Raw genomic sequence first — 20,722 nt, 5'->3', positions numbered from 1 at the left:
TATAATTTAGCAGGGGCATCCTCTAGGTAGTTATCAATTATGGTTGTCTGGACGGAGTATAAATTGCCGAATTTTGCCTTTCCCCCACTCCCGCGCGCCCCATTCCCATTCCCGGCGAAGATCTGGGGTCATCGGTTGGTGCCACGATTATGCCTTTTAGTTTGATGGAGTTCCGCACATGCACGTACGTACATACTGTGCGTACATACCATACAGGTAGTTGCTGCTGCGTTGGTCACCGTTGTTGGATCACGAAAGCCGCTCGGCTGAGCGGGGGTGAGGGGACCCGAGAGGAATGCTAGGCGTTGATCCGCGATTCGCTATCTTCATTTCACCCCGCTGCGGCCAGCATGGAAGGATGTTGCGATGCAGATGAAATTGCGGCCCAAAGGCATTCAGGTGGTGTGAACATTTTATCAGATCCGATGACTTACGCCGCGTATGGATGGGGAATTAGCCTTTTGGGCGGGCGGGTTTAGTTGGTTCCAAGGGCCATGCTTGTCTGGTTGACTGCTACCTACCAGGAACCATGGATGGTTGCTTGTTTGGTGTTTATTTATTTGGTGTTTATTTATTTGGTGTTTCTTCTGTTTTGGATTTTGAGATGGATCGAGGGTTATATTTTTGTGCTGGCAGCCTCAGGTACTCAGGGGCGATGATGATGGTGATGATAGTAGATGTCTCTGTCTGGGCCGGCAGAAATGAAGCTGCTGGTCTGAATCAATAGACCCTTAACTACTTTAACTAAACTTCAACTAAATACTTAACTAGTTAGCACACCCACCCGCCCACGTAGGGAGGGAGGGTGGAGTGATGGAATGGCTCGGATGGAATATTCCCAAAGCCTTGCTGGGGATACCTCAACTTGCACAACAATTGCTAGATAGATCAATTGCCTTTGCTTGTAGAAAGAAAGCTGCTTTTATTCCTGTGTGTTTTTTTATCCGCCGTTGTTTGTTGATGAGAATAATAAATAGGCTCTTAATTAAATATTTGCATCATTAAGTTCACTATTATTGTAACAAACCCTTCACATCCGGTTGAACCATCTGTAAATCTGTAACTATCATCCATAATCTCTCTGTCCATGCAGTGATTCTGTTGAAATTCTCTCTTTATTTTATCCTCAAGAAACCATTAGTTACATATCATATCCCCATCCCATCTTTGCTTTTTCCTTCCTGTCCTCTGCGCCTCCCGTGACTGGCGCTGACACTAATCCGTACTTTGTAGTCCAAGCTGCTGTTTCTCGCCCTTTTTTCCACCCTATTTTTTCTCCTTCTTTCTCCTCTCTCCTCTTCATCTTCCTCCTCTTCTTCTTGTTCTGCTATTCCCTCTTCTATCCACCGCCCTCAAATTCATCCTCCTCCAACCATTGCCCTTATGTACTGGCTCTGACTGGGAACCTCCCCAAAGTCCCAGTCAATTGTCCTCGTCTTGTTCCCTGCACTCCCTCTCTCCCCCTCGTACCCCGACCAAGCTTGGACACCCCCCCCCCCCCCCCCCCCCCTCCCCTAATTAAGTGCTCACAAACTACACCCAAAGGTCCCTCCAATCCCCATAACATGGCATCGATGGAAGAGCCTTTCATTCCGGCTACTGAGCCCTCTTTGCCGGAATCCTCAGTTGATGAGACTGTGGCTACCTCTGCTCCCACCGATGAAAATGAGCCGCCCGCGGAAGAGCCTGCTGAACAGATCCCCTCGAGCCCTGCTCCCGTAAAGGTGAGGACAACAATTGCTGTATCCCCCCGCCAGAAGACTGGCACAAGTGCTGCTCCCAAACGCCCTGGAACTGCTACCACTACCGCTACGAAACGTCCCGCTGGCTTTACATCAACCGTCACTTCTAAGCTAGCCTCTGCCACTACAAGGGGAACCACTGGAAGCACCCTTAATCGACCCCCCACCCGGCCCCCCGTGACATCTACCACCGCTCGCAAGCCAGCATCCACGGCTACTACTACTACAACCCATAGACAACGTGCATCTTTAGGCAGCTCCGCAGATGAGAGAGGCAAATCTATCGCCAGTTCAGGGGATGAAAGCAAACGGGCTGGCATTTCAGCCACGGTGAAGAGGGCCTCTCTCACAAGTTCTGTGTCTTCCAGAGCACCCGCAAGAACTACTTCGGAACGCAGGTCAACAATTACCCCATCGTCCGCCGAAAAGAGACCTACAACAAGTCGTCCATCCACTGCCCAAAGCCCTGCGAAGCCAACCACCACGACTACGCGGGTTTCTGCTACCGCTACTTCCAAGACAGTGGCGCCTACCACCACCTCGCGGACTACAAGACCGATTTCCGGTACTGCTACGAAATCTACGGCTTCTACAACTTCTGAGTCTAAGAGGCGAATGAGTTCCTTGTCGACAACGAAAAAACCGTCCATTGACACCGGCAAACCGGTAGAGAAGAAGCTCATTGCCAAGTCTGCCGCGTTACAGGAAAAGATCAAGGAGTATGAAGCCCTCCGTGAACTGCTGCAGGCAGCAATTGCAGCGGAGGAAGCTGGCAACGACGAGAAACGCGATGAGATTCAGGGTGAGATAGACGGTGATATCGCTCAGCTGAAGGGCAGCTTGGATACTGTCAGGGAAGGCGATGAGTCCACCGGCGCAAGCAAGCTTGCTGAGCTCCAAGCCCGACTTGCAGACAGCGAAGCTAAGGTGGCAGAACTCCAATCACAGCTAGACGATGTTCAATCGAAATTATCCGAAGCCACCAAGCCAACGGAAGGAGAAGCAGATAAATTCTCTACTGCTACAGATCTAATCCGTTCTGAACATGAAGCTAAAGTGCTCGAGCTCACGGAAACTCATGTAGAGGAACTCAATGCTCTGCAGGCGAAACTGGGCGAATCAGAGTCACAGAGGTCGGAGGCGGAATCTCGATTTGTCCAAGAGCTTGAGGCTGCCAGACAGCTAGCGTCTCAGGAAGGTGCCTTGAAGATATCCGAATTGCTCGAACAACAAAAGGAAACCCATGCTGCTGTAGTAGCCGCCCTTGAAGCTGATCTTGCTGCACAACGGGACACTTCTGCTGAGCTGACTGCCCAGATTGTTACCCTGAAAGAGGAGCTGGCCACCCGTACCGCTAGCCTAGAAGAAGCTGCTAAGGCTGCTGCTGAAAAGGAGAAGGCTGCGCTTGCAACCCATCAAGATCAGGTGCTAAGGCTGGAAACGGAGCTGAAAGGCCGTGACGCTGTTATCAAGAGTCTCAAGGACGAAGTGCAGACTATCCAGGATACCAAGGATCGGGAGTTGGCTGCGGCGAATGAAGCTGCCTCTCAAAGCACCGTATTAAAAGAAAACCTTGAAGCTCTTGAGGTTAAGCTAGCGCAGGTAGAGTCTGAGAGTGCCCAAGTCACCCTAACCATGGAAAAACTTGCTGAAAAAGAAGAGGAGATTGCAAAACTAAGCCAGGTCATTGAGACGCTGCAGGATGAGATCAAGGAAGTGCAGCAGGCTAAATCCGAAGAATTGCTCAAACAAGCCGACTTAACCACTGCACATGAGAAGGCTATGGCTGCACTCCAAGCCGAGCATGATTCTGTCCTGGCTAGCGTAACGGCAGAACATGCCGAGGAACTTTCCCAAGCTGTGGAAAAATCTAAAACTGCCACCGACTCGCTCCAGCAGGAGCTGAAAGCGTTAATGGAGAAGTACGATGCTGCTCAAGCCGAAGTTGCGAGCTCAAAGACCCAACTGGAGGATATAGCAAAGGGAGCCAGCGAGGCCCATGCAGCCGAGCTACAATCTCTACAGGAGAAACTAGACGCAACTGAAAAGGCGCTAGAAGAGGTCAAGCATCAGGGTGAAGAAGCAAGCGCTGCCGAGAGGGAATCCAATTCCTCCAGCCTCCGGGAACTTGAGGGTAAAGTACGGACCTTGGAAGAGGAGCTCGCCAAAGGTAGCACTCGAATCAAGGCTCTCGATGACGATCTTCAAGGCGAAAGGGCTCGGGTTGAAGGACTTCGCAAGGGTCTTGAGGCATTCGAAGTAACTACTAAGGACAAGGATGAGTACTACAAGTCTACCATTTCAAGGCTGGAGGTCGCGGTCAACGAAACCAATGATTCCCTCAAGGAAAAGACTGAGCAGCTCGCTAGCTTCGAGGAGAAACATACTGCTACACTTTCAGAGCTCACAGTCGCTCACAGCACAGAAATTGAAGATCTGAGAGCTGAGCTGTCCGGATCGAACGACTCCGCTCTCAAAGAACTACGGGCGAGATACAACGAGCTCGTCGCGTCGAACATTGCCAACGACGCCACCCATGCCACCCAGCTCGAAACCCTCAAAGCCGAACATGCCACCGCCCTTCAGGAACTTGAAGCTAAACTCACACAGCAATTTGAAGATAACAAACTCAAGATCCAGCAAGATGCCGAGGGATCGCATGCGGAGAAACTTGCGGAAATCGAAGCAGGCCAGACCAAGGCGATTGAGGAGTTGCTTGGTGCGCACGAGGAGAAGTTGGCGAGTTTGAGGAGTGAGCATGAAGCTGCGACGAAGGAGAAATTGGCCGCGGTTGAGGAGGCGCATGCTGCTGTCGTTGCGGAGTTGAAGAGGGAGTTAGAGAAGGCGAAGGAGGCTGCTGCTGCTTATATGACAGAGGTTGAGGGCTTGAAGGCACAGATTGCAGCGTTGGGTGAGGAGCATGCTGCGGAACTTTCTAAGGTGCAATCGGATAGTGCCGCTCTACAAAAGGAAGTGGAGGCCGCTAAGAACGACCTCACCGCTGCCGAAGCTGTAAAAGAGGAACTCGCCGCTATCAAACAAAATTTATCTACCGCAGAGAGCGAACTCGGAAGCCAGAAGCAGGCACATGCCCAGGCATTGGCTGATCTTGAAGAATTGAAAGCCGCTGCTGGTGATTCAGATGAGAAGAAGAGCACTGTTGAAGCCAAATTTGCAGCCCTCGAGGAAGATATGAATACTCTAAGCGAGAAAAACATCACCCTTATCCAACAACTACACGAAGCCGAAGCATCCATGTCCAAAGGCAGCCGACGTATCCGGGAGCTGGAGTTCGGACTCGCCGAATCGAGACTCAAGAAGCCAGAATCGGCAAATCTTTCCAACGGCTCGAACGCGAAATCCTCCAGCGGACTAGACGATAGCAAATGGGCAGTTAAGGAAGATGACATGCCTGCTGCGGGCGACGAGCAGGCCGATACTGCCAAGGTACTGCCAGAAGACGCTGGTCCTACCACTACTGAAGGTGAGGACCTCGGTTCTTCTATTGAGGGAACGGTGGGCGTGCCCCGTTTCATTTCTCTTTGTTCGCTTTTCTCGCGCTTTTTGTTTTTGGATATCCGACTTCTGCGTGGCCTTGTCGTCGTCTCTTGGCGGCCTGCTGTTGGGTATTCTTGATCCGCTTCTTAATTGTGTTTTGTTGGGTTTAATATTGCGAGCTTGAGTGCTAGCTATTGCAGGCGTGTTTTGCTTTTTAATCATTTGAAACTTTGATTCATCCGTTTGCTAACTGGAGACTTCTCTCATTCTAGATGGCCAGCATTCGGGAACAGCTCCGCCAGCTTGAGGATGTAAACGAGGGCATGTTCGACGAGAACGCTAGGTATGAGACCTTCTTTCAATTATTTATGAATACTTTTCTTTAGCTCATCTCATACCTCATACCATCTTATGAATTTTCTTTTTCTTTTCCATTTTGTCGACAACCTACACTCTCCTATTGTCCCAATATCTAACCTACAATACCCCAAACGCCGTAGAATTGTGGACATGCTTTCCAAAGTCGGCCAGGATCCTACACCGCCAACCCCAGGCACACCCACCCCATCCAACAACGACAACAACAAGTTCAAACCCGTAACCGACGTGACCATCGAAGCCGTTGAAGCCACCTCGTAAGCAAACGTATATGAGATCAAACAAAGAAAAGGAAAAAAAAAAACTAAAAAAAAAAGAAAACATTTATATCACTATTCATCACTATGCACCGCACCGCGTCGCTCATTCGCTACGGCTACATAACTCTCCGCCCGTGCATGATATGATATCCGTTTTTATCATCTCCTTTTCATTCTCCCCCACCTCGCCCCGCCTCCTACATCAACCTGGACCATTATTATTATTTCACTGCCAGATGAGGCTGGCGGGGTAATATACACCCAAGCGGCCCCTTTCCCTTCATGATGGATGATGTTTGAAAACTAACTGTGTGATGCGTGCATAATGGATGATGGGTGTGGATTTTATTTTCACTTTGATTTTTATTCAACTTATTGCCTGTTTGATGTTGCCTGGGGCGAAGGTGTATTTTCTCCGAGAGCGGATAAATATGTATGAACGAAAACTATTTTGTCAATGTGTATGCCCCTGTGCTTGTTTGCGCGGCATCCAACCCCTATATTCTAGTGCTTTTTTTTTTTTTTTTTTTTTTTTTTTTTTTTTTTTTTTTTTTTCCCAAACAGTCGTTGATATCCCCATAACCCCGTTTATCTTTATGTCCTCCAAAATCTCCCGGCACCTTTTACACTTTTTGTACGTGTCGTTCACGGGTATAGTAATTTCTATTCCTCTTTCCCGCCGGCTTACCTCCCCTGTGTCTCTGTCACGGATTTATGTACCGGATAGAAAGACTCCGTTGCTGCTGTTGTTGATGTTTATTTTTGAGATATCTTCTTGTTCTTCTTTCTTCTCTTCTTTTTTTCCTTTTCCCCTTTTCCTTTTATTTTCATTTGTTTCCTAAATGTTTCTTGATCTCTATTCCCCATTTCCTGCTGATATTTTACCTTTTAATTAATTGTATCTGATTTATTTTTTCCTTATTTTTCCTAATATATCTTCTATGCTTTCTTATTTACGACCATCAATTTTACTCTATTGTTCCACTTACATACTAGTTCCTGCTTCTACCTCTGCTTCTTCTTCTGCTTCTGCTTCACTTTTGGAATACCGGTTTGGTTTCTGCTTGTGTACGTGTGCTCTCGGCAAATCCACGTCTTGGGAAGCGACAAATCTAAAGCGCGTGCTTTTCTCTCCCCTCTACTGAAGTTTTTTAGCAAGATAACCCTGGCAAATTGACGTATTGGTTGGTTCATGGGAGACGTGAAATTGTTGCAATTCAATTCAATCGAAATTTACAGGCAGTTAATTAAAAGATGAGACAAGGGTTAGAATAGATGCTTGTAAATCGATCCTCTTCCTTCTCCCCCTTTTCAGATCCCCCTGCCCTCTCGTCCCCTCTGTTATTTACTCTCGGCTACCAAGCATCTATTCCGCGCCCAGTCAGGAGATAATCAATCAATAGTCGCGATAAGACCGTGCCCCTGTTGCAAGAAAAAGATGGTCGGTTCGCTTAGACGGGCTGAACTAGCATTCTTAGTCGCTCGCGGGGAGGAGAGGAAGAACCAAAGCAAGCCAGAAAAGCCGCTATGACGGCGTTGGCTGAAAGGAGTGGCTGGAAGAAATAATAATAATAAGAAAAAGAAATAAGAAATAAGAAAAAGAAAAGAAAAGAAAAGAAAAGAAAAGAAAAGAAAAGAAAAGAAAAGAAAAGAAAAAACAAATCTTCCTTTGACTGAGGCATATAAAAATGTGTGTAAACTGATAAAAATACAAGAGTGATGTAAAGACATTATTATACTAATGTACAGTTATTTTGCTGTAAACAAGGTTTGTCACATCACAATCACCATCATATTCATAGACAACAACTAGCCCGCGTCCATTCGCAGCATACTCCGTACAGAGTACATTATTCACGGATATCAACACGTATGGATCCGTGCATCCAATAAAAACATGCTCTGACGACGCCGCAACCACAACTGAACCTGCACAGAGACAAAGAGAGCAGAAGCAAAGCAAAGAAAAGGCGTGAGTACTTCGTAAATAGGAAGACAACAGGACACGCCTACAACACACACACACACACACACGCGCGCCGTTCAACCCGACCTCAGACCTCCCCGAGGAGGATACCGATTCTATCCCCGCCCTTCAATCTTCAATCTTCAATCTTCAATCTTCAACCCCCCTCGCAATTCGATCTCCACCACTTCTCTTCTATTATTATTCGTTCCACCATCGTGCACGTTCTTCAGCATCCGTCTCGTCTCCACCGGGGCTCGGTTCCCATCCTGGTTTGCATGTGCTTTGACCGACCAGGGCTAGATCAAACAATAATAAAATACAAATAATTAAAAAAAATAAAATAAAAATACCCTCGCGTGATCCGTCTAATTACCTGAACCCGCCTATATCTCGTCATCCACGCTGCGATCTTATGTACCGTTTGTGATTACATACACTCACCACTGTTACTTTTTGAAGTTGAAAATCGCAATCGCCTTGCTATTTACTCGCGTTGGTTTTTGACTGGGCTTGCCAGGCGATGGAGTGGTTGCTAGAAGGCCGAGTACTACTGCTGCTACCATGACGTGTGAGTTCGCAATACTTCATGCGAAACATCAATATCAAATTGCATTATCAGATGATATCATTAAAAATACACTTTTTCTTTATCTGCTAGTCACTACTCTTAAGCTGAATCTCTTGCAGACAGAGTCTTATAAGATTACCCATTCCTTCAGGAGGCCAGAGTGAGTCGCGGACACGGGTAGGGTTGAGAAAACTGGGATGCGAAAGTACTGACCCATCCCCCCCCCGCCCGCCCTCTCACCGTCTGCGGGTTCACCTAGTTTTCTCTGCTAGAGTAACAGGTCCCAGCTTTGAGCGGTAGGGTGTTCGAATCTGAGCTTCCGGTTCGCGTCGTGGGGTGTGTGTGTGTGTGTGTTAGAGAGGGTGACCAACGGAGATCACAGTTAACCTTTTTGAACTACGAGAAACGGTCCGTACGTACGATCTATAGGCGATACCGTCGAACGAACGAAACGCGTGAGGTAAACGTATCGAATAAGAGAAGGAAAAAAAAAAACATGGTAAAACAATCCCGCCATTCGCGCGTGATGGGAAAAGGGAAAGCGCCCGTGCGTGGGCCAGCCAGGGCGGCAGAGGCAGAGCGGGCATCCGGATCTAGATCGCGCCGAGGCCGGGGACACGACCAGGAACGTGCCGCTCCCGATCCGTCCGGCGAGATCCCGCTCGTTTATCGCGATATGCTGGCGGAATCTGGTGCTGGTGTGGAAGGGCAATCGGGGCGTTCTGGATCCCTAAGCCGTGCAAGTGATGAGAGGCCGGTTAAGAGGAGGAGGGTTGGGGAGAGACGAGCCGGCGGAATTGAGGCGGGGAAAGGAGGAAGAGATGAAAGAGGAGGAGGGGTGGGAGTTTATGTTGGCAAACCGGTTCAGACTGTATATGACGTGGATGTGTCGGATGATGAGGAGGAGATGGCGTGGGAGGATGTCGAGGTCTCCATCGTCACGCCTGCAGCTGCAGCTGCAGCTGCATCCGCGTCTACATCTGCGTCTGCGTCCGGGCTGGGGTATCACGGGGCTGCGGAACAACAGGAGGTAGGGGTGGAGGAGTCTGAAGAGCTGCTACAGATTACGCTTGAGAAGCCGGAGAAAGGGAAACAGCGCGCTGCTGCTGTGAGAAGGAAACCCATCACAGCGCAGGAGAAGAGGTGGCGACTGGATATTCATAAGATGCACGTCTTGTGTCTGCTAGGCCATGTGCAACTGAGGAATTTGTGGTGTAATGATGATAAGGTTCAGGTTCGTATATGAAACTAGATGTTGTGGACTTCTGCAGCTGGTGGAAACCAACTAACAACAAATCTCTTCTCCGTCTAGAATGTGCTGAAGCGACTTCTCTCCAAGCATACGGTCATGTGTCTAAATCCCAAGGAGACCTTACCACAGTTTACGCGCTCGACAACCTTTGCAGATGGTCTGAATCAGGCTACGGAAGCGTTCCGGCGCCATTTCAAAGTAACCGTGCCCGGCATGAAACGGCCATATTGGCTCGAGAATCCAAACGAGTTGAAAGACCCAACTGTGTGTGATAAAAACCATACATTTCTAGTTTCTTCCGAAAATACGCAAAAATATAAAGCTTGACCCCCTGCTAACAAACCCAAAGGGCCTATTAGATACTGCGGAGATATTATCATCCAAAGAAGACTTCCTCAAACAAGCCGTTGCCCTACGAGGATCGAGGGACCTCGGTGCCCAGCTCTTCTGTGCGCTTCTGCGAGCTGTGGGCGTGGATGTGCGACTGGTGTGCTCACTGCAGGTACTCCCATTTGCGGGAGTTGCGAAAGGTATCATGCCCCTGAAACCGGAGCGGGAGTATATTGTCGTCTCTGAGGATGACGGTTCACTAGCCACTCATGGTTCTACAAAGACGCACGAAACGGCCCCGTCGTCACGGATCCGGCGTATTGGGCAACCCCGATTTTCTTCAAGTCCTACGTTCAGCCCTAAACCTAGGCTGCCGACTGGTTAGTTGAAACCCTTTTACGTATTGTCCTATTGAGTCATGGGATAGCTAGTAATAACAAATGATATGAACATATATAGCTTTGCCACGAGCATTTTCAGAGTCTCCCTTCCCCGTATTCTGGGTGGAGGCGTTCAACGAAGCGATGCAAAAATGGGTCCCTGTCGACCCCATCGTGACCAACACCGTGGGGAAACCTTCTAAATTTGAGCCCCCAGCCAGCGACCGCTACAACAATATGAGCTATGTTATCGCTTTCGAAGACGACGCGTCCGCCCGCGACGTCACAAAACGCTACACGAAATCGTTCAACTCCAAGACGAGAAAGCAGCGCGTGGAGTCTACTAAGAACGGCGAGGAATGGTGGGCGCGTACGATGAACTTCTTTGAGAAACCGTTCCTGGATGACCGGGACCAGGTGGAAATCGGCGAATTGACGGCAAAAGTTGCGGCGGAAATGATGCCGAGGAACGTTCAGGATTTCAAGGACCACCCTGTTTATGCGTTGGAGAGACATTTGCGGAGGAATGAAGTTATATTTCCTAGGAGGGAAATTGGGAAAGTTGGGCTCAGTAAGGTATCTACGAACAAGAAAAACCCCCCGCTGGAATCCGTCTATCGGCGCGGGGATGTGCATGTCGTGAAGAGCGCGGATGGGTGGTACCGGCTGGGTCGGGAGGTGAAGGTAGGCGAACAGCCTCTGAAAAGGGTTCCCGTGTCCAGATCCAAAGGAGATCTTGAGCACCGCGAAGAGCTCTCAGACTACGAAGAGGAGGGTCAGGAGACTCCCATGTATGCCATTCACCAAACGGACCTGTACCAACCACCACCCGTCGTCGAGAATCGTGTGACGAAGAATGCCTACGGTAATATTGACGTGTATACGCCTAGCATGGTACCGGAAGGTGGCTTTCACCTTCGACACACGGAAGCCGCAAACGCAGCGAGGATTCTCGGCATTGACTATGCGGACGCGGTGACTGGGTTCCAGTTTAGGGGCAGGCATGGTACTGCTGTTGTGCAAGGGATTGTTGCATCTGTTGAGTATCGCGATGCTCTCTGCGCTGTTCTTGACGCGTTGGAGGACGAGCGGGTGCAGGCTGAGCATGAGAAGCGGACTGCGGAGGCGCTTGGGATGTGGAAGCTGCTGTTACTGAAGCTGAGGGTTGCGGAGCGGGTGAGGAGTTATGCTTTTGAGGGGGAGGGGGACGAGGAGGAAGAGGAAGAGGAAGAGAAAGAGAGGGTTTCGGATGGAGATGAAAGTGATGATATTGAAGGAGGTGGAGGTTTTATTCGCGAAAGCGGTCAGGTGGAGGCCTTGCCCTCACAGAAGGGTTTGCCCCAGTTTGAAGGGGCCTTCGAAGCTGGTGGCTTCATTCCGGAAGGAATAGACGGAGAAGAGGACTCGACAACCACGGGCGGGGGATTTATGCCACCCATCCTAGCCCCTGATGAAGCGGGCTCTTCCACATCTGCCACAGCTATAGGAGGTAACTCTCTCCGACCGCAAGAGAAGTCACGATATACCTTAATAGTGACCCCGAATGCTGCATCTGAAGCACACCTTCCCCAACCTCATACCTCCCCAACTACAACTCCATCACATGCGCAAACAGCGCGGCAACAAACACAGGCCCAACAAACTCATACCCCTCAGCGCCAGCAACCGCAATCGCAATCGCAACTGCAACAGCAACGACCCCCCACAACAACCGCACCAGAGGGCTCTCCCACAGCCCCTATCGCTGTCCCTTCCTCGGGCAGCGACGAGGAGTGTAGCGTAGAGGAGATCTGCGGTGTGCCTGACCTTGTGCACGAAGGGGAATCCGACAGTGAGATTGACCAGAGTTCGATGCTCTCGCATGATCCGGAGGACGAGGATGCGGAGCCTGAGTGGTTGTTCTCTGATTAATTTAATTTAAATACAGGAGCATTAACTGTTTTGTTTTCCTCGGGGTTCTGTTTTGCATTTTCAAGCAGGTTTCGTATTAGTTTTGTATAAATAGGTATATATAACTATCCCCACACTGTTTGTTATACGGTTGCCTGGGTTAGGCTTTGGGATTTGGGATCTGGAATAATATAATATACTTCTGTACGGATGGGGGATTGAGACTTTGGGATAAATACTTTTTTTTTTTATTATTTTTTTTTATTTTTTTTATTTTTTTAATCATCTTTGCCATTTCTTCTTTAGTCCTCGCTTTGCTAAAACTGGCTTTGCTCATGATGGGGGGGATATAACTATCATACATGGCGCTTGTCGGATAGAATTTACCGCATTTTATTCGCTTTGTGCTAGATAAAAAGAGCTGTACGGAGTATGTAGTAGCGGACGGTAGATGCTCATTTAATACTATTTTATTCCTTTTCTTTTGTCTCAAATGCCCCTCTCCCAATTCATAACAATGGATGGTTTGTGAACCAGTTAATTTCTATCTGGTTTTTCAATTGTTGACGTGAGCAGGAGACAACACCTTACGTCATACACGCGTCGTCGCGTCTCTGCAAGTCGTGAAATCACATGACGTAGGCATCAATGTCTCCTTTTCGAGTATTCATCCGGTAGAGCTTTTTTTCCTTTTTCCTTTTTCCGTGTTTCTTTTTATTTTTCTTTGCGAGTAAAAGAAAAGAAAGTTAAAAAGATGCCACCGAAGAAAAATAGTCTGAAAAACCCGACCCGACCCGACGAACCCGACAAGCACGTTCTCAAGACAACCCACCAGAGGACTAAACAACAGGCAAGACGAGCACGTCCAGCAACTAAATCAAGAATTAATCGCGAACGGCAACATAGGCTGGCCTTGGGAGGGAACACGCGCAGCCAGAACACCCTGACCCAAATTGATTTTGTGAAACGGGCGCAGGCATTGCTGGCACTTGATGATGAACATGAGGATGACGGGTTGGAGCTAGAGTATATTGATAGGGATAATTGGGATGGAGAGTATGGCGAATCTGGCCAATCGTCAAAACGGAGAAAGGGAAGCGGGAAGAGGGATAGCACTGGAAAGAAGAGTGGTATTGCTGGGAGGAAGGAGGTGGATGAGACTGATGGAGAGGATGATGACAGGACTCTGACCCAGATGGGTTATGTTATGAGGTCTAGTGGTTGGGACTGTGATGGAGGAACACGCCACTTGCATGCTGGGTTGGGCAAGAGGAAGGGCGTGCCCCTGATGGAGACTATTGGAGAGGAGCTAGAAGCTGAGATGGGTGATGAAACTCTTCAAAAGATCAGCACAAACTGTGACAGCCATATTGGCAGACGAAGCAAGAAAAGAAAGGCTTCGGAGGCGAATATTGAAGGCTATCCTTCGCAAATTGTGCATCCTCCTCCCCTCAACTCTGGAGCCGATATATCAGCAGCAGGACCTGTGACGCCACGGAGACCAATCAGACTGGTAGTTCCTTCATCACAATCACCAGACAGTCCAGATCTGATAATCTCCCCACGGACATTCAAGGAGCCTCCGCCTAAATTTCCACTTGCGCCGTTACCTCATAATGTGACGCCAAAGAAAGCTACATCTCCCCTGAAAAATGAATATAAAACTTCCAGCCGTGTCTCGCGAACGACGCCTTACGAAATCCCCGAGTCCTCTTTTTACTCTGCTGGCACTTGTTCTTCTTCTCGCAGTTGCCCAGAGGAGTCAGTAATCGGGCATGAAACTACACCTACTACATCTCCTCCACTGGTGTTTGAAGAGGACTCGAATACGAAGCTCCCAACCTCATCGCATGATTTACAAAATAAAATAAGGACAGAAGGCCAGGAGATAGGACCCGGGGATCCTGACACGACTGTCCGTGATGCAGAAAAGTCAAAGAACAGGGTGATATATGAAACGGACGCAGAAACAGAGGACGAGGAGGTCTACGACTCTATATTTCACATTTCAGGCAACGACCACGATTCCTGGCGGACGCAAAGTCAACTATTTCATAACTGCAGATCGGGCAACGATGATGGTGATGGTGATGATAACACTCTACGTGAACTCCCGACTCAATACCGTAACTTAGGCCCGGAAACATGTCACACCCTTCCTGAGAATACTCTTGGATCCGAGCCGTCGATACTCTATTACCGCAAACCCATGAGCTTAGCGTTTGATCCGGGCTCTGAGCTCGACAATATCGATACACAGAGGCTGGCTGAGCTATTTCCAGCCGTCGAGGCAGAAAACGAGGAATGCGCAATCTCTCCACTTTCTACCATTCCCGAGGAAGAACATGAATCTCAACAGGGAAAGGGAGAAGATGATACCACATCAAAACCCGCCGAGAATAGCCAGACGAACCTTGTCATGAATTCACAACCGGCTCAGCATCTGAACACTGCAATAGAGGGAAATATTCCTCCCCCGTCGTCACCACCCGTGGTGCTAGTTGCGTCCTCACAGCAAAGTGACGTTGGCGATGCAGAGCCGGACCAGATTGCTTGCGGAGATTCGCAGATTGGATGCCAGGGCCTTGTGACCGCAAGCCAATTGTTGACAGATAGCATGATGGAGAGCGTTCCTGGTCCGCCTATTTGGATGTCCAGCCAACATCTCTCACAGGAGGAGCAAGAAGATACGGGTTGAGACGTAGCGGTTAAAATTTTTAGCATGGCTTAGGCTTTATCTTTTCGCGCAGTGGGTGTTGAGATATCTGTAAACTATTTTTTAATTGGGATAAGTTGGCTGGGAATTTTGGGGCTCAGTTATTTAGTCATTCTGGTTTGAATTATTAGATACACACGTTTCAAATAATTTATTACAGCTGCCATGTCATGTCTATCCCGCCCCTTTTTTCCTGTTCGGCATCACGTGGAATTGCCACAGCAGGCATTCCCGTCTCCCGTAGTAAAGCGTCACTCCAAACGCCAAAGAGCCGCGGACTTGATCGACGACATCTTTGGCTATGGGTGAAACAGACTCATAAACTTCCGGGCTACGAGAGTTCTGACCGTAATGATATTTAGCCTCAGTTGACTGGAGGTTTAGCAACCCCCTGTTCGAATATCCAACAGCTATTTCTAGTCAAGTCCAGTCTCGGAATCTCCCGACTCCTCAGCCCATCTATGAAACCATCGCCATGGATGTAGCTTACGACCATATCCAGGAGGAGATCCTCACCTCCCACGACACCAACAATAACCAAGAAAATGACCCCTCGAGGCAGGAAGCTGGCTCGAGCAACGCCGATGCATCCGCTCACTCTTCTCAACGCCCCAATCTCGACTTAGGGGCCGAATTCCAAGAAACATTCCGCGCCTTCTCTTCAAATCCCTGGGGCGCCCGTCTAGGTGGGCTATGGGGTAATGTCCGCAAACAGGGAGAAACTTACTACCAAGGAGCGCGCCAGGAGTACGAGGCCGCAAGCGAGGAAGCCATTAAAGGCTTTACGGATCTAAGAGCTACTATCGTGGGACGAACTAGAGGGCTATCAACAGGAGGGGCATTGAAAAGCGAGGAGGATGCCAGCGATGGAACGGGACAAAAGGGGAAAGATAAGGAAAATGAAGGTGACAAAGAGGGTGACCCCTCAGCGCCTACAGCACCGGGTGCGGAAAAGGACAAGCTTGACGACGAAACGGATGAAGAGGGGATCATTTCTCGCTTCCGCAGCGAGGCTGCGAAGCGATTGAAGGATATAGAGAAAGCAGAGGACGCGGCAGATGAAGCACTACTGCGTTTCGGGACCAACATCCGTAATTTCCTTCGTGATGCTGTAAGCATTGCACCCCCTGAGGGGACCAAGGATGATGAGAAGGTTCTCTTCGAGAGCAAGGACGTTGATGGGAAGAGGGTTATCCATACCACGCGATTTGAGGCGCAACTCCATGCTGTCCATTCGAACCTTGACCGGCTATCGCAGGATCCCGTTAGCGCCGAGTGGTCTAGTTGGAAAAATGAGTTCAAGGTTGATAGCAAGACTAACGAGATCGCGAGCGATCTGGAGACATATCCTGAGCTGCGGAGGGCGATGGAAGCACTGGTTCCCGAGAAGGTCGAGTATGCTGATTTCTGGTGCCGGTACTACTTCCTCCGTCTGGTTATTGAGACGGAGGAGAAGAAGCGGAGAGAGATGTTGAAAGGTGTGTCCGCTGTATCTCGTGTCTTTTACTATGTCTTCTAACCACCTGCCATGTTGCTAACGCATCCACACAGGCGCATCCACTGTCGTCGACGACGAAGAAGTAGCCTGGGACGAAGACTCCGACTCCGAATCCGACTCACCCTCTACCCCTCAAGTTACCGTCGACAAAGCTGCTGGCGCCGGGCCCACGTCAGATTCGCCAGCTACTATGTCAGCTTCACGTCTCTCATCCGGTAATGATACATTAAGGGTTGCTGAGCCCCGTTGTTCTAACGATCAACAATCACAAGCCGACAGCGATGCCAGCTACGACGTTGTCAGCGGCGCTCCAAGCCGCGCCCCGAATAGTCCCCGGGAGAGCGGGATGCCAGCGCCAACTTCCTCGTCTGCCGCCAAGGCTGACGATGATAGCGACGAGGAAGACTGGGAGTAAGAAAGAAAGCTGTTTGTCCTGGTGTGAGCGCAGGGCTTGATGTTTGCTTTTAAATTTGGCTGGCGCTTTTGTGGACTAGATGCACTCTCTCCTCGGCCTGGGTAGCCTACTTGATTGATTATACCTGTCGCGCCGGTTATCTTCCTTTCGCCAAGATAATGGTATGAATTGGATGTCGCACCATTACCACAGGATCATTGTATGTGTGCAGGAAGCACTCTGCGCGGGGAATATTGGTTTTTATCTTCTTTCTTTTTTCCACTCGCTCCGATTGTCATGTCCCTTAACCCATTTATTTCCCCATCTACCTGGCTTTTCTTTTTTCTGTACGTTTTACTTTTGGGAATTGGCGTTATGTGTCCTTCACTTGAATTCCTTTCGAGATTTTCGTTTAATGTACATACCTTACTGAATATTATTATATCGGGCGTAGAGTTTTGTGGTGGTAATCCGATCCAAATGTTGGCTTTTCTTTCCCGAATGCGATGAAACCATTATTATTATTATTTTTCTATTGTCTCTTTGATGCAATTCGTCCTCGTTTTCGGTTTGAGGAGTTAAACTTCATAACCTACACGGTTGAGCTAGGCGTTTTATTGATAGATTGTTTCAGCTCATGGCTCTAATAATAAAAATTTAAACCCTACGAGTTGTACCATATTTCGAGGTAGGTTAACCCGTACATCTGCTTGATGTTCCGCCTAGCCATGATCTCCATTCAGCAGCTTCATGCCCCCTAGTAAGTTGATATGGTAAATCAAAATATATAGCTTTTCAACGATCTATCCAGCTACGCTACAGCGGAAACGTACGGTACAGATCCCACACTACGGGATAGGAAAGCTAGAATGCTCCAGGATCTAGAGAAAAACGCTTGCATAAACACTCGTTCAATTCATTACCGTATAGTTATCTCAATTTCCTTCCATTTTATCAGTACAAAACAAGCAAAAACCGAACACCGCTTAACTAACCACCTGACCCTTCTTTTGAATTTGCTCGTGTCGAACCGGGACTAGCACCTAGCTCTTCATCCTTCTGTCCCGTCACCGGGCGGACCAACTGACGGCTCTCTTTCCGTTGCGGCTGTTGCCTTCTGAGTGTCGCAGGTCGCCAACCCCCCTGGGGGGGAGGGCGAATGGACGGTGAAGCTGGCGCTGACGAATCGATAGGACCTTCTAGCGGCGTTATCGAACGACGAGACGACCTCCTGCGCCCATCAAACTGTTGAATTTCACTGGGTGACCCCAGGTATGGGCTGTTAAGTGGGGAAGTCCATCCAGCCGCTCGGGGACTCAACGCTGCGGGGCTACGAGTTGACTGTATCGGCCCTTGCTCATACTCAGAGTCCGCACCGTTGTTTTGGTATTGGTATTCCTCGCCATGTCGCTTCAGGGGACTTTCGTTGTATGGGTCCCAGCCAACTTTACGGCGAGCTTCGGTGCGCACGCGTTGGCGGTGGTGTTCGTCACCGCCTGCGCCAGTTGCGGAGGACTCTTCCAGGAAGAAGTTGAGAAGTTCATCGGTGATGGAGAGGTGGGATTGTTGCTGAAATTGTTGGAGGGACGTTAGGCGGAGGAGTGTTTCGAGGAGGGAAAGGGAGGTACGGATGTTGTTGAAGAGGGGGTGAGTAAGGGTGGATTGCTGGTTGGGTAGTTGTGGCGATGGCTGGGGTGCCACTTGCCGCTGTGGAGTGGGTGTTAGCGATGGGGAGGACGTTGATTTGTCTTCTGTGCGTAGGTGAAGATGTGCCATTTTTTCCGATATTTGCGGGTCTACAGATTTGGAACGGGAATTGTGAGTTGAGCTTGAGGCTGCGGTTGATGAAGGGGCGGGAGGCTCCGGCTCGGATTCCGCTTCGGTTTCGGAGTCCGAATCGTCACTTTCGTCGTGGACTTCAAATGCAATCCACTCGAGGTCTAGGCCTGGTGGAAATTTGTATTGCTGAGACTCATTTGGGTCGTATTGGTGAGTGGGTGATGGAGAATCTCCTCCTAAAAGCTGTGCGTCAAGCTGAGATTGTTCCTCATCTTCTGAGCTTTCACTTGTTTCCTCATCTCCAAACTTGTCGAAATCAGCGTCCCGTTGATCCATCATGCGTCTAGGAGGGATAGCATTGATGTCCCTTTTCAAAAGCAGTACAGGATTGTTCGTCTCTCCTTCACTTCCAATATTAAGAATCTTGCCAGTATCAGCGTAGAAGATCTTCGAAATCTCATGAATAGGCACTATCTCCCTGATCCCCGCAAGCGCAACATCTTCATAACTGCTAACATTTTCAATATCGGTATGTACACGACCATCATCGAGGTCTTCGATAATGAGGAATTGGTATGCAAATTCATCTATCCTGGCTTCTCCACGAATATTTCTCGTACTAGACCGTTCGTGTAGATGATGTGGGTTCGCATATGATGAAAATATCATATCCATAGGCACACGCCGTACCTTAACCCTCGCTTTGTGGATTACCTCCTTCCAAGTAGTATTTCGGACACTCTCTTCATCCACAGGACGAATATGCCCTGAAAACAGCATGTACACTGATAGCGTAAATGTCGGGCCAATTTGCACGGGCTGCGATGGGGACATGGAGTATTGTGTATCCCCGCTGGTTAAAAATGTACTAGCCTGGAGTAATCGTGATGGCGATACCGTAGCGGGTAGGGATGTTGACAAACTAGCTCCAGAAGTTGTAATGGCAAGGTTTATTAGGGGAACTGCATCTTCAATTCTCTGAAGAAGATTTCGGATATCCTTGATAATAAATTTGATCTCGTCATCGAGTTTTGCGCGGCTTTTGGATTGAATTGCTCCTTGTCGATACAATTCTTCCAAAGAAACAGCTTTCGATAGCCGCTCACCAAGGCGTTGAATATCCCACCTTAAAGCCTTGGTAAGTGCTAATGCAGATTCAAGAGAGGTATTACCACGGGCAGCTCTGGAATCATGTTAATACTAAGAGAATGTCGCATTGGAAGAGAACCTTACATCAATTCAATCATGTCGATGGCTGGCGATATTATCTAATGATGATACAATATCAACAATCAAGACTTCCTCTTCAGAACCGCGTAAATGAAATGTTCAACAACAAAGGTAAACGGATTCAAAATAAAAGGGCTTCGTACTTTTATTTTGTTCTGCAAACGGTCCTGGAGAGTTTGCAGTTCTGCTCGTTCAGAATCGCTAACAGTCTGCTGAACAGTTAGCGGGTTGCAGGAGGCGACGCTGGAAACACAACAGATCCATACCTTCAGCAGCTTGGAGGACTGTCGGATGGCATATCCAGCAGTAATGGTGATTCCCGACCTTGAGTAGATCAGCAAACCGTCGTATTGATATAAAATGGAAAAGGTAAAAACAAGCCTCCTACCGGATTGCATAGTTCATTGCCTGCTGCGTCACCTGTTCGTACCCAGTCAGTTGATCTATGATGGAATCCAGGATAAGGGTTCAAGTCTCCTTCATACCTTTGAAAGAAATACGTCCATTGTCGGGAAAGAAGCTGCCGTAATATTGAACTTTCTAGGCAGATGAATACTACTACCACTATCGACTCATGTACGCGCGGATAACAAGATTGACTGAGAGATTGGGTTTCGACGAGTAGAGAGAATATAGTACAATGGAAGTTTCTCATGATCTAAAGCTGCTATACAGATGTATTGTCAGTTCGCTTGCCAGCACCATGATGGACGGAGAATACACAACGGCCGAATGCATCAGAGGAGTTAGTCTATTGGCCTCTTGATAGACAGATGTTTGTTCTTAGGCCCAAACTGCCTGATTTGGGCTGTTAACGGAAAGGGGCGTGCCAAGCCCA

The 20,722-nt window shown here is 48.7% G+C and overlaps 6 protein-coding genes across 7 annotated transcripts; 4 read left to right on the top strand and 2 right to left on the bottom strand.

Annotated features, from left to right (window-relative positions):
• Positions 1 to 145: 145 nt before the first annotated feature.
• BDCG_03474 lies at positions 146 to 7,498 on the top strand (the record flags this gene model as incomplete). Of its 2 annotated transcripts, none has more annotated exons than XM_045419082.1 (3): positions 146 to 5,226; positions 5,513 to 5,583; positions 5,741 to 7,498. In XM_045419082.1, exons 1-2 carry the CDS (start codon positions 1,566 to 1,568, stop codon positions 5,545 to 5,547), a joined length of 3,696 nt encoding a protein of 1,231 aa, XP_045280459.1. In that variant the 5' UTR covers positions 146 to 1,565. The 2 variants fall into 2 exon arrangements, with proteins under 2 accessions (XP_045280459.1, XP_045280458.1); XM_045419081.1 differs by having other exon boundaries at positions 568 to 5,258; positions 5,741 to 5,879.
• Positions 7,499 to 7,987: 489 nt separating this feature from the next.
• On the bottom strand, positions 7,988 to 8,410 carry BDCG_03473 (uncharacterized protein; the record flags this gene model as incomplete). The annotated part of the gene is made up of 2 exons (XM_045419080.1): positions 7,988 to 8,143; positions 8,336 to 8,410. The coding sequence occupies 2 exons, from the start codon at positions 8,408 to 8,410 to the stop codon at positions 7,988 to 7,990; spliced, it is 231 nt and encodes a 76-aa protein (XP_045275502.1).
• Positions 8,411 to 8,911: 501 nt separating this feature from the next.
• Positions 8,912 to 12,288, top strand: BDCG_03472 (xeroderma pigmentosum group C-complementing protein; the record flags this gene model as incomplete). The annotated part of the gene is made up of 4 exons (XM_045419079.1): positions 8,912 to 9,649; positions 9,728 to 9,931; positions 10,017 to 10,377; positions 10,457 to 12,288. 4 exons carry the CDS (start codon positions 8,912 to 8,914, stop codon positions 12,286 to 12,288), a joined length of 3,135 nt encoding a protein of 1,044 aa, XP_045275501.1.
• Positions 12,289 to 12,609: 321 nt separating this feature from the next.
• On the top strand, positions 12,610 to 15,179 carry BDCG_03471 (uncharacterized protein). The gene is made up of 2 exons (XM_045419078.1): positions 12,610 to 12,791; positions 12,844 to 15,179. Exon 2 carries the CDS (start codon positions 13,022 to 13,024, stop codon positions 14,963 to 14,965), a length of 1,944 nt encoding a protein of 647 aa, XP_045275500.1. The 5' UTR covers positions 12,610 to 12,791; positions 12,844 to 13,021; the 3' UTR covers positions 14,966 to 15,179.
• Positions 15,180 to 15,274: 95 nt separating this feature from the next.
• On the top strand, positions 15,275 to 17,645 carry BDCG_03470 (BSD domain-containing protein). The gene is made up of 2 exons (XM_045419077.1): positions 15,275 to 16,461; positions 16,535 to 17,645. The coding sequence occupies exons 1-2, from the start codon at positions 15,459 to 15,461 to the stop codon at positions 16,894 to 16,896; spliced, it is 1,365 nt and encodes a 454-aa protein (XP_045275499.1). The 5' UTR covers positions 15,275 to 15,458; the 3' UTR covers positions 16,897 to 17,645.
• Positions 17,437 to 20,691, bottom strand: BDCG_03469 (RanGTP-binding protein). The gene is made up of 6 exons (XM_045419076.1): positions 20,370 to 20,691; positions 20,273 to 20,304; positions 20,151 to 20,208; positions 20,028 to 20,093; positions 19,888 to 19,922; positions 17,437 to 19,837 (listed from the first exon to the last, which is right to left on the bottom strand). The coding sequence occupies exons 1-6, from the start codon at positions 20,388 to 20,390 to the stop codon at positions 17,866 to 17,868; spliced, it is 2,184 nt and encodes a 727-aa protein (XP_045275498.1). The 5' UTR covers positions 20,391 to 20,691; the 3' UTR covers positions 17,437 to 17,865.
• Positions 20,692 to 20,722: the final 31 nt, after the last annotated feature.

This window comes from Blastomyces dermatitidis (genome assembly GCF_000003525.1).
Source record: "Blastomyces dermatitidis ER-3 genomic scaffold supercont1.3, whole genome shotgun sequence".
Classification (NCBI taxonomy): domain Eukaryota; kingdom Fungi; phylum Ascomycota; class Eurotiomycetes; order Onygenales; family Ajellomycetaceae; genus Blastomyces; species Blastomyces dermatitidis.
Note: the sequence above shows the minus strand (reverse complement) of the source record. Positions and strands in the feature narration are given on the sequence as shown.

Bases quoted from the DNA above. Each gene is read 5' to 3' on its own strand.
- BDCG_03471 (XM_045419078.1), top strand. From the start codon at position 13,022: ATGCCACCGAAGAAAAATAGTCTGAAAAACCCGACCCGACCCGACGAA.
- BDCG_03470 (XM_045419077.1), top strand. From the start codon at position 15,459: ATGGATGTAGCTTACGACCATATCCAGGAGGAGATCCTCACCTCCCAC. The intron at 16,462-16,534 runs GTGTGTCCGCTG...GCATCCACACAG, and splicing joins GCGGAGAGAGATGTTGAAAG to GCGCATCCACTGTCGTCGAC.
- BDCG_03469 (XM_045419076.1), bottom strand. From the start codon at position 20,390: ATGGACGTATTTCTTTCAAAG. The intron at 20,209-20,272 runs GTAGGAGGCTTG...GATCTACTCAAG, and splicing joins GCAATGAACTATGCAATCCG to GTCGGGAATCACCATTACTG. The intron at 20,094-20,150 runs GTATGGATCTGT...ACTGTTCAGCAG, and splicing joins AGTCCTCCAAGCTGCTGAAG to ACTGTTAGCGATTCTGAACG.